Source organism: Triticum dicoccoides, chromosome 2A (assembly GCF_002162155.2).
Source record: "Triticum dicoccoides isolate Atlit2015 ecotype Zavitan chromosome 2A, WEW_v2.0, whole genome shotgun sequence".
NCBI classification, from domain to species: Eukaryota; Viridiplantae; Streptophyta; class Magnoliopsida; order Poales; family Poaceae; genus Triticum; species Triticum dicoccoides.
Window position 1 is genome coordinate 546,403,794 of NC_041382.1, and position 11,616 is coordinate 546,415,409.

Below are 11,616 nucleotides of genomic sequence, written 5' to 3' on the forward strand. Positions count from 1 at the left end.
TTTAGGTGGGTTTTGGGCCACTTTAGAGGGGTGTTGGGCTGCAACACACACGAGGCCTTTACGGTTCCTCGGTTAACCGTTGGGGTATCAAACGAAGTCCAAATGGCACGAAACTTGACAGGCGGTCTACCGGTAGTATACCAAGGCCGATTGGCAAGTCTCGGTCCAATCCGAGAACATTTAACACCCGCACACGAAAAGAGGCAAAAGGGACACCGGATGACATAGGCGCGCCGGATTGCAAAACGGACAACGGGGAAAGTGCTCGGATGCATGAGACGAATATGTATGCAAATGCGATGCACATGATGACATGATATGAATTGCATGACACACAAGCAAATGACAAGGCAACAACAGCGAATAACTGGAAGACACCCGGCACAACGGACTCGGGGCGTTACACTATCCTCGTCGCCGCTTGTGACTAGGACATCACATGATTTACTATAATTTATCCACAAACCCGAAGCCTCACCAAATACCCCAAGAGGTTCCCTAACGAAGTGTAGGTCCTGAACTGACGGCCTGCCAAAAAGAGCCACGCTGTCATCATAGTTTGACAGCCTTTGGGTGGCAGCGATACCATGGAATGAGCTGACAACTCCATCCATCATAGCTCGATTGGTAATCGTAGTTAACGCGCCCATGGCAATGACGAATAACAAAGGGGATATCAGGTCCCCTTGCTAAAGTCCACGAGCGTGATGGAAGCACCTACCTAGAACACCATTCACGATTAGCTTGGTACTTGCCTAGTAAAGAAGAACGACGATCCAACATAGCTAACTTGAGCCAAAGACTTCAGCCATAAGGACCTCGAACAAAAAAGGCCGTGAGAGAGAATTAAATGCCTTTGTAATGTCAAGGTTCAAGAAGAGTCTCGACTCTTTCCTAGCATGGATCTTGTGTGCAACCTGGAGAACCAACAAGAAGTTATCATGGATGTTGTGCCCCTTAATGAAGGTGGATTGGTTGATCCGTACTATTTTCGACATGTGACCACGGGCACGAGTGGCAAGGAGCTTTGCGAACAACTTGTAGAAGCTATGAGGGAGGATAATACGTCTAAAGTCGCCCTCCAGGGCCTCAACCTTCTTAAGGATTAGCTCGATGTGGGCACAAGTGAGCTTGTGAATTGCCCTGCCATCACCCACGAACAGCTTAAACAGCGCCGCCATGATGCCATTTTTAATAATCACCCAAGCTTTATGATAGAAAGCACCAATGAATCAGCTCTGTCTGGGGGATCTCTTTCATGATGTTTTTGTAGGGTGGTTTAGGTGTTCCTTCCGGAACAAATTCATTTGTTGGGTTCCTTCCGGATCGACCTTGTTCAATGGGTTCCCTGGTTTGATATTGTGGTCCTTGATCTATGTGTTCTTTGTCTCCTGCATAATTTTTGTACTAAATCAGCAACACTTATTTTGAGACGAAGACAGTAGAACATAATTACCATCTTCTCTAAAAAAATTTACCATCTAGTGGTAATTAGCAAACTCCGAAACTGATGAGAGCATACGTGCAAAGAACACAAGGATGTCATGCAACGAAGCGATGCTACCCTCGACCAGTTCACCTTTCCTCCACCGCCTTTCTGTGCTCTCGAACAAATCGGGAACAAAGAATTGGCGCTGCTTGATCTACTTAACCCATTTATCTACTGACCAGCACGCAAATTGCCGCCGTGCTGCATGTCAGTCCACCATAGTACTACAACGTACAGCGCCATGGAGGCCATGCCGCTGCTACTCTTCCTCGCCCTCCTCGCCGTCCCGGCGTACTGCCTGCAGTCGCCGCGGCAGTCCTACCACCTCGAACTCGCCCGCGTGGACTCCGTGGACACCGGAAGCCTCAACATCACCGACCACGAGCTCCTCCGGCGCGCCATCCAGCGCAGCCGGGAGCGGCTGGCCAGCATCACGCCCCGCCTGTACCCGACCCGCAACCGCAAGGTGGTGGCGGGCGAGGCCCCGGTGCTGTCGGCCGGGGGCGAGTACCTGGTGAAGCTCGGGCTGGGCACGCCGCAGCGCTGCTTCACGGCGGCCATCGACACGGCCAGCGACCTCATCTGGACGCAGTGCCAGCCGTGCGTCAAGTGCTACCGTCAGAAGGACCCCGTGTTCAACCCCATGGCCTCGACCACCTACGCGGTGGTGCCGTGCAACAGCGACACGTGCGACGAGCTGGACACCCACCGGTGCGGGCGCAGCGGCAGCGAGGACGACGACGACGACGACGTGTGCCAGTACACCTACACGTACGGCGGGAACTCGACGACGAGGGGCACGCTGGCCGTGGACACGCTGACCATCGGCGACGACTCGTTCCACGGCGTCGTCTTCGGCTGCAGCAGCTCCAGCGTCGGGGGCCCGCCCGCGGAGGTGTCGGGGGTGGTGGGCCTCGGCCGCGGGCCGCTCTCGCTGGTGTCCCAGCTGTCGGTGCGGAGGTTCATGTACTGCCTGCCCCCGCCGGCCTCCAGGAGCGCGGGGAGGTTGGTCCTCGGCGCCGACGCCACGGCCATGCGCAACGCGTCGGACCGGATCGTGGTGCCCATGTCCATCAACCCGCGGTACCCGTCCTACTACTACCTCAACCTCAACGGGATGTCCATCGGCGACAAGGCCATGTCCTCCTCCTTGAGGAGCAGCATGAACGCGACGGCTCCAGGTACCCCCGACCCCAACCCCAACCCCAACGTGGCGGCGTCTCCCGTGCCCGTGTCCGGCGACGGCGACGGCGGCGGCGGCACGGGGCCGGACGCGTACGGGATGATCATCGACATCGCGTCCACGATCACGTTCCTGGAGGAGTCGCTGTACGAGGAGCTGGTGGACGACCTGGAGGAGGAGATCAGGCTGCCGCGGGGCTCCGGGTCGACCCTGGGGCTGGACCTCTGCTTCATCCTGCCGGAGGGGGTGCCGATGAGCCGCGTGTACGCGCCGTCCATGTCGCTGGCGTTCGACGGGGAGTGGCTCAAGCTGGAGAAGGAGGAGCTGTTCGTGGAGGACCGGGAGAGCGGGATGATGTGCCTCATGATCGGCAAGACGGACGGGGTGTCCATCCTCGGCAACTACCAGCAGCAGAACATTCAGGTCATGTACAACCTGCGCCGGGAGAGGATCACCTTCGTCAAGACCAACTGCGAAGCCATGACTCACTAGGATTTCTCTATATTATTTACCCATAACAAATGTAGACATCAAATAGGATAGGTACGGCATGGCATTGAGCTCTGCTTCTCTGAACATTCAGAAATCTGAACTGGACAGTGAGGGCAGAAAAGGAGCAACACTCGATGAATTTGTGAGTGCATTTTTACATCATATCTATATCATCCGAAAATGTATCAAGCGAATTGATACAATGGTCTAAGGGCATGCTTTTTTCTTTTCCTTTTTGCATACTGTATAAATGAACGAAATTTGTGAATCCACAAGGAATGTGAATTCTATATTCGCACAAGGGAATTCTTTTTTTTTTCTTTTGGGTCCCATTCTACTATTTCTAGGCTCCTTGCATTGGTCCTCAGTGTGAGTAAAATGGAAGGAGAACCAATAGAGTGCGGAAACATCATTACCATCTCACTTTATGTAATTTTTATATTGTCATCTATAGAGGGGCATGATATATTCACAACTCACAAGCTATTCAGATCTTACAAGAATAAAGATGCTTCCGCAACAATCAATTCCACCTTCATGTGATCCTATAACGACATTATTACACGGTGTCTGCATAAGTGCGCACAGCATTCGCCAAATCCTGAACATGCTGATCCACAACACCTGCCATGAACACATAACTGATGCACACACTTGCAGATTTTCTATAAGAAAAAAAGAAAACATATGTGACAACCTTACCTATTTTGTTTAATGCGTCCTCAAGTTTGAACAGATACTCTGTATTAGGTCCAGTTGGGCCTTTGGCTAGGTAGATTTGCCTGAACATAACATAGATTATCATCAAAATTAACCACGGTTTCAGTTCAAACAAAATAATGCTGAAGTTAAGGAGGTGCTATACTTGGCCATTTCTTCCAGCGGAGCAGGACCAAGATAGTTTTGGTTGGCCTCCTTATTTGTGGTGGCTAAATATCTGTTGGTAGAATTCAGTTCCATCAGCTTCTTTAACCAATTATACCAAGAGCTCATTTTAAGACCACAAGACCACTTACACCATCATATCTTGGACTGCTGGTATTTTGAGGGAAGAGTCCTGAAACATTTCAAAATTAATGAGTAATTACATATCAAACAATCTGGAACATAAAAAAAATTCAAGCAATTGGTAGTCATTTCTTACTGTATACAAGTCAAGGTAAACCTTCTCATCATATTGCTTCTCTCTTACTTCCAGGTACTGCAATTCAAGGTTGAAGGTAAATTGACAATAGACGCAGGCAAGCAACTCAAAGTCAGTTTATGAAAACACCGATCAAGGGCAGTATTACTTTGATGAACAAACGGGCTGCTAGAAGTAGCATCTAGACAAAGTATCTGAGTTCAAACGAAGAGTTCTTACTTTTCTTAAAGAAAATTTGCTTTTCTTAGCTCAAGGCTGAATCATCAATATCTCAACAAGCTATATAATAAAGCATACTCATACCATTAACCAATCTATTTATCTCCATTATGACAGACAGACAACAGCATTCTTGTCCGAACCATGGAATAATTGTGCATAATCATTTACAAAGTACTACAGCATTGATGAATTGCACGTGTCTGACTTAGTCTATACTCCCTGTGTAAACTAAGATAAGAGCGTTTAGATCACTAAAGTAGTGATCTACGGAGGGAGTACATCTTTCTTCTTTTTACCTCCAGGGCTGTCTGCTTATCTTGCTCCCTTGAAATTTTGTAAGCAACTCCCCACTGCAGTTGTACAACAGAAATTCAATTGCAAAATATGTTCACACTCCGTTAACAGAGTAGCCACAAGAAATAAACAAATACCAGTAGAGAATAACATAGCAATATTGGGGAGCATTAGCATAATGAAAAGACGCGTAGAACTAACGAACTTACTAACCCATTTCGCATGTACTACTATCTAGGCTCTCATAAGTTTTCTGAGATAACTCGGAGCAGGTACGATTCGCCATCCTAATGCACTCACTGATCTTGCTTGACGACTTTTAGTCGTCGATCATGAATTGGTTTCTGCGTTAGCATAAACTAGCTAGCTTCCATTTTCAAGTTCAAGACCACTGGCACAGACAATCCTATCTGATCAAGCGATGCTATGCAATCAGTATGTGGTCAATGACACGAACAGTCATTCACTGACAGTGAGGAACAGAAAAGGAACTGATATCTGAACATCAAAGGAGGGGTTTATCCTAATCTGAGAGCAGAGAGTTGGGCGGCGTACGCATGTGGACCCGGGCTGGTGTTCCAGCGTGACGGTCCTCCCGGGGAACTCCGGCGTGCCCCTGTGGTCCGTGCTCCCTGTCGATCCGGCGACGAAAACCCCAAGAAGAAAAACCAGAGGGTCAGCGAGATAGATCTGGGAAGCGCGGGCGAGTGGCCGCCGGAGTAATCAGTTAGCTAATGGTACCCACCCTGGTAGAAGACGCGGCGGTAGTCCCTGACGAAGCCGACGAGGCGGGCGTCGTAGGCGAACCCGGGGTTCCACACCAGGGAGCCGTAGCCGAACACCCACATCACCATGCCTCCTCCTCCTTCGTCTACCTCCCCTCACTTGCTCCGCTCCGGTGGAATCCTATGTGTATCGGCGGCGCGTGTTGGTGTTGGTGCCTCTGCCACTTCTCTGATTGGATTTTTTTTTTTTTTTGAGAATCACTTCTCTGATTGGATACCTCCCTCCCGAGGACGGCTGGACAGTTGGACGACAACTGGCTGGGTCTGCTGGAGGCCCATGTTAAGGCCCGAACATGGCAGCCCACGTTACAAATCAGGTCAGGTCGTTAGGTCGCTAAACTTGTTTAGTACCACATCGCTTGCCTGAGGAGGCTGGAGCGGGGACTGTGCTATATAGCCAAGGCATGGTGCGACCTTTAAACATACTTACCTGGACGGGGTCGATGGCCGATCAAGAAGAGTCATGGTCTAGGCTAGTGGTCCGCATTGCACTTGGTGGATGCGCTGGCTTACCATCTCCCCAAGTGGGAGAATGGACGTCATAATTTGTGGTAGAGGGGGTATGCGTTCGCGCGGCCCCTGCCAATTCTTGAATTGAAAGTTTGATGAATTTGTATACATTTGCTGCTTTTTGTTCATCATGAATTCATATGAATTTGTATATATTCGCTCCTTTCTGTTTATTTTGAATTATGAATATTTCTAGAATTTGAAAACGGAACTGAGCTTCCATTTGCTAGTCTTCTATTAACACTTGCTCTTAAACATTTGGTCTCCAGAAACGTCATATCCCATTATGTGTTAGCCGCTGCTTTGACTAGTACTCCCTCCGTCCGAAAATACTTGTCGGAGAAATGAATGTATGTAGATGTATTTTAGTTCTACATACATCTACTTTTATCCATTTCTATGACAAGTATTTACGGACGGAGGGAGTATTCAAAGCAGCACCTACCAAACCATAAGGTAAGGCCAACATTTTTACTCTACTCCTACAAACACTAAGCAAAAGTAGCATTCAGGAACAATCAAGATTGCACATGCCAAATCCCCAGTCAATAACTCCAGAACACAAAGACACGATCATTTCCCAAAGTAACATTGCAGGATCAATCCACACAATCAACAACGCACATACAGAGCAATGTTTAACTCAGTTCCAGTGCTTAAAAACAATGCTTAACTCACTCAGACAACAGTAAGCATTTCAAACTGATGTTTCATTTAACCAAAAGGAAGCCTGCAGTTTCTGATATATCCCGAAAAACCAGCCGTTTAGCCCCCTGGATTTTGCACCACATAGAGTCAATCATCGCTTTCGGTGTCATCGTAGTCGTAATCGCCACCGCTGCAGGAGTTCTCGTGGTAATCAGGCTCCCATGGCTCCCGGAACGACTCGAGAGCGCAGCATCTCTCCTCGATGTCCCCGTCAAGCCTGACATTCAAGCTGCCAAGTATGTCCAGTGTACGCAGCAGAGGGCATTTGGTCAGGATGGCATCAAGGCCAACATCACTGAACAGACCATATGCAAGCTCAAGTTGCTTGAGCATTGGCATGGTATTCGCAACCGCCAGGGCCTCGTCTTCAACCACTTTAGGTGCTGCATTGTTGTCTTCGGGAGGCATGTTCCTCTTCAGCTGAGCAAGCGACTTGCATTGTCGGCCTATTGCTTCCATGCCTCTCGATGTGACTTTCTCGCAGTAACTGATGTCCAACACTCTTAGGGCAGGAAAGCATTTCACGTACTTCTCCACGGCTTGGTCAGATATCTCGCTCATCGGGATCTGGAGGACATTAAGCAACTTCCCACTGTCCAGTGGAAATTAACCATCACAATCATAACTTCAATTTTTTTGATAAAGAATCAGAACTTCAATAGTTGCAGCAATGGTAAATTAGGTGCCAAATTTGCAGCATATGACAGGAAAGAAAAGATGTAGCACCGTTAAGCCGACTGGCACATAACAGAGCAATGCCATTACACACAATGTCATAGAGAAGTATCGTTATAGTCCTAATCTTATATGCTCCTCCGTTCGGAAAAGCTTGTCCCTCAAATAGATGTATCTAACACCAAGTTAATGCTAGATACATCCATTTGAAGGACAAGCTTTTGTGGACAGAGGGAGTACATAGAAGTTCTGAACTGAAGCAGTACAAATTAAGCAATATGTGATATGTATCAAGAAATAGATTAGCTAGTTGGTTGTGATTTTCTTCACATGACAAGAAGCCTCAGAAAAACTAGGACCGGCATCCTCTGAAACTAGTGGTTCTCATTTTGTTTTGAGAGAAGACAAAGTTGGCCCTAATGTCATCTAACAATATCCACACATCATGGAATCAAAATAGCAGATTATCATTCTGTCAAAACAAAATAGCAGATCATGATGTTCACATTTGCACACAAGCAGATGCCCTTCAGTAGCAAATTAGCAGAGGTTTATCCCCAATGCACTTGTGTGGGTGTGTGCTTGCGTGTGACGGTGTAATCCCTGAAAAGAAGTATGGCTCTGAACTCTGATTCATTCTGTGAGACTAAAAACGTAGGAGGTGTGTTAGCAAAACTTCTTTTTTTTACAGAAGTGTGCTGACACCTACAAATGGTTATCATATAAACATGGATTTTACAGTGCCATCACTGGTGCCTGATCACTAAACTGAAAAATCTCTACCAGCAGCTCTAATGCACAATACGCAAAAACTCTACAGCTTGAAAGCAATTAATCAATTTCTACCCCAAATATATAGGAGTAGTTCTCACAGGTCCAAACTATGAGTCTCCCGAACTATTGATGCAAAATTGGCAATTTTACTAGCAGTCATCGCACCACAGTTCTAAATGTGGTGCAAAACTAGATAAATCAGATAGGGAATTTCAATAGTTCAAGCAGTGGTTTTTCTTGTCACCACAATTCACAAGGCATCGACACGACATGTCACGGCAGCTTCCTTCTCCTACTATCATTATGAAACCAAGAACCAAACCTTTTGGGCCAGGCAATGGGGGCAGCGCGACTTACGAGGCGGCGACGTAGGCAAGCGCGGCGTCGCCGACGCGGTAGGCGGAGAGCCGACGGATCGTGCCCTGGGAGCGGGCGACAAGGCGGCGCACAGCTGCGTCGGCCTTGACACGGCATTTGACGCGGCGGCACCAGGCCTCGATGTCCACGTCCCCCCACATGTCCGGCGACGCAGCGGCCTCCCTCCACGCCCTGCACACCGCCGCGGGCCCGCGCGCAATCTCGTCGGCGGCGAACCTGCCCCGCAGTATCAGCGCCATTATCTCCGGGCTCGCGGCCTCCGTCCACCTCCAATCGTACAGTTCCTCCTTGACCTCGTCGCCCCTCACGTCTCCTCCACCGCCCCCTTCCACGGCCTCGCAAGGAGTCGCCTTTTCCGTCTGGGGCAAACACCACTCGTTCTCTCCTCCGCCGGTGGCCGCATCCGCGCTGTTCTCCGCCGCCTCCGACCAGCTCGTTCCAAGAAACCCTCCCCTGCCGCAGCTTCGTCCATCAAGCCCGGCCATTTCCGCCTCAGTCTCCATCCGCCACCCTCCGCCATCTGCGACCAAGGCTGCTCCGCCACCAACTTTGGGCTTCTTCTTCATGGCCTCGGCGTGCGACCACTTCACCACGGGCGCCGTCAGTCTCCCTCTCCAACCCCCATTAGGCCGCTCCCTCTTTGCCTCCCACCCCGGGCCCTCTCCTCGGGGGAATCCGGCGCCGGACGTAGGGTTCCGACGCTTCATCGCCGGCGATTTGCCTCGACCAACTCGCCGCGTTTGTTTTGGGGTTTTCCGTTCCCTTTTTGGTTGGAATTGGGGAGGAGCGGAGAAGCGCACATCCGGCTCACTAGAGCTGAGCTAACCTCTTGTAGCAATGGAGATGCCCCACCCACGCCGCGTATGGGAGGAGCTGATGTGCGACGCGTGTCCCCTCCGACGGATCTACGCCCCTGCTGCCTCTTGGAGTTCGTGGGTTCGGGGATTCGGGGGAACTGGACTGTGGGTGCACGGTGGCGTTTCGCATTCAAAGGAGGAGAGCAGTAAACTGAGTGGATAGCTAGGATAGGTAACTCGTAGGCGGTCCACCAAATATCTGGAACATGGTTGGATATGTTTAAAGTAGAAAGTAAAGAACGAGAGAATTTGAATGAAAGATGATCCATCTGTCTTTATTGATAACAGAAGTGGGGTATTTATACCCAGGCGGAAGTACACATGGTGCTTGGCGGTCAAGTAAACACATAGTTACTTGAGAGCCAAGAAATTACATAGTTGCCTTGAGAGCCAAGGAAGTACATGGTTGCTTGAGAACCAAGCAACCTATCTAACAATTAACTTAATCCTAATTAGCTTAATTAATAAGCAATTATTCTATTCTTAACACTCCCCCTTGTACAACGCCTCTTCTTTGATACATCCATCATCTTGACAAATTCTTTGAATAATCTTGAATGTCTCCTCCAAAAACCAGGTGGGAAAAATATGAGGAGAATATAGCAGATATGTTGCTAAAACTCCCTCAAACCCAATGGGAAAAATAATAAGGAGAAAATGATGCAACATATAATGATTATTGTCTCTTGATAACTCATATAAGAAAAACCTTTGAAGAAGGAGAAAAATCATCGATGAGTTTAGAGAACAATTAATATGTCTTGAGTACTTTCTTTAAAAACCTTGATAGGGAAAATAGAAAGTATGACTTATGATCTTTGATAAGATATTGCCTCATTAAAAACCATTATGAGAAACTTTGATAGAAAACTCATAAGGAAAAAGAGTGCGATATGATATGCCATTGAAAACTTCTTTAAAACCCAGTGGGAAAAATATAAGGAGAAAGTGTATGGCATATATGGGCACTTGTGTTTATATTGTCTCGTTAAAAACCTTTATAAGAAACCATTAGGGAAAACTCATGAAGGGAAAAAGAGTACAATATATACAATCTTAGGATTGTTGATAGGTTATAGGTTTGGGAAATTACTCCCCCTGAACTTTGCAAACCTGGAGAATGTGTAATATAAATTCCATTGATATGATCATGACATTATGGATAATCTGTAGGATTTTCAAAGTATGTTGTTTGCATATTGTTTCCTCACTTTCTATAATTCATGAGGATAAGTAATTTTCGAGCAATGTACTTTATGATATTGCTCTTCATATAACCTGTAGTTTTTGAGTAACACAAGTGGTAGCATCTTGATAAATCAAGTTATGTAATTCTGATGAATCTCAACCACATGATTTTTAGTGTGGTTAATCATTCTGCTAAGCCATACATATTTTGCAATGATTTTAGATAAAGCGATTACGTCAGAATGATAACTGGAAATAGCCATTAAAGCCCATTTAGATGACTTCCATACGAAGGCTATTCCAGCAAATTCAGTCATTGATATGGCATTGTTGGGATCAAACAAAGAGCCAATATAATTATATCATATCATGGCCATATCTTGTATTTCCTGATGGAAATATCCAAGATTTATTGTGAGCTTGAGATATAAGTTGATATTTCTTATATCGACCATATACCTTTTGTTGGGGGTTGCACTCCGAACATAGATAGCAAATATAGTGTCAGGCCTGACATAGTTTGCAATTATATGAGTGCTTTGACATTAGTGAGATATAGAACTTCAGGTCCTGATATCACTTCATTAACACGCCTAGGTATGAACGGATTTGTACCCAATCAGGGGTAGTATGACCATATTACATGTCTTTTATTGAAATGATATATCCACATTGAACTTCTCGTATATGTTTTGGATATATGTAGACTAATATAAGTATTCTTGAGAGAATGCTCAAGTTGTAAGCTTAAGCTAAATTTGGTTGAATCCAAATTTTCCGTCTTGAGATGATTTTATGTATTTTTAGGTCCTTTCGAGACATTGATGATGAAATCATCGATATACACTGAGGTGATTTAAGGAATAAAATATCTGATTTCTTTATTAAAACACATAAACAATCATGACTATTCAAGC

General features: G+C 46.9%; 3 protein-coding genes and 1 non-coding gene across 4 annotated transcripts; 2 read left to right on the forward strand and 2 right to left on the reverse strand.

Moving 5' to 3' along the window:
• The first annotated feature begins 1,730 nt into the window (after positions 1-1,730).
• Positions 1,731-3,462, forward strand: LOC119355291 (aspartyl protease 37-like). Its single transcript, XM_037622077.1, has one exon. It carries the CDS (start codon positions 1,731-1,733, stop codon positions 3,162-3,164), a length of 1,434 nt encoding a protein of 477 aa, XP_037477974.1. The 3' UTR covers positions 3,165-3,462.
• A 111-nt stretch (positions 3,463-3,573) lies between these two features.
• On the reverse strand, positions 3,574-5,801 carry LOC119355292 (gamma-glutamylcyclotransferase 2-3-like). The gene is made up of 8 exons (XM_037622078.1): positions 5,570-5,801; positions 5,380-5,456; positions 4,827-4,880; positions 4,309-4,365; positions 4,181-4,221; positions 4,030-4,101; positions 3,867-3,946; positions 3,574-3,788 (listed from the first exon to the last, which is right to left on the reverse strand). The coding sequence occupies exons 1-8, from the start codon at positions 5,676-5,678 to the stop codon at positions 3,724-3,726; spliced, it is 555 nt and encodes a 184-aa protein (XP_037477975.1). The 5' UTR covers positions 5,679-5,801; the 3' UTR covers positions 3,574-3,723.
• A 230-nt stretch (positions 5,802-6,031) lies between these two features.
• On the forward strand, positions 6,032-6,192 carry LOC119359812. The gene has a single exon (XR_005172673.1). It is a non-coding gene; the product is annotated as a U1 spliceosomal RNA (small nuclear RNA).
• Positions 6,193-6,668: 476 nt separating this feature from the next.
• LOC119355293 (F-box protein FBW2-like) lies at positions 6,669-9,543 on the reverse strand. Its single transcript, XM_037622079.1, has 2 exons — positions 8,634-9,543; positions 6,669-7,419 (listed from the first exon to the last, which is right to left on the reverse strand). The coding sequence occupies exons 1-2, from the start codon at positions 9,359-9,361 to the stop codon at positions 6,915-6,917; spliced, it is 1,233 nt and encodes a 410-aa protein (XP_037477976.1). The 5' UTR covers positions 9,362-9,543; the 3' UTR covers positions 6,669-6,914.
• Positions 9,544-11,616: the final 2,073 nt, after the last annotated feature.

Coding starts and splice junctions, on each gene's coding strand:
- LOC119355291 (XM_037622077.1), top strand. CDS start 1,731: ATGGAGGCCATGCCGCTGCTACTCTTCCTCGCCCTCCTCGCCGTCCCG.
- LOC119355292 (XM_037622078.1), bottom strand. CDS start 5,678: ATGGTGATGTGGGTGTTCGGCTACGGCTCCCTGGTGTGGAACCCCGGG. Junction 4,366..4,826: donor ATAAGCAGACAGCCCTGGAG/GTAAAAAGAAGA, acceptor CTTGAATTGCAG/TACCTGGAAGTAAGAGAGAA. Junction 3,789..3,866: donor GGACGCATTAAACAAAATAG/GTAAGGTTGTCA, acceptor TGTTCATGGCAG/GTGTTGTGGATCAGCATGTT.
- LOC119355293 (XM_037622079.1), bottom strand. CDS start 9,361: ATGAAGCGTCGGAACCCTACGTCCGGCGCCGGATTCCCCCGAGGAGAG. Junction 7,420..8,633: donor CTTGCCTACGTCGCCGCCTC/GTAAGTCGCGCT, acceptor TCCACTGGACAG/TGGGAAGTTGCTTAATGTCC.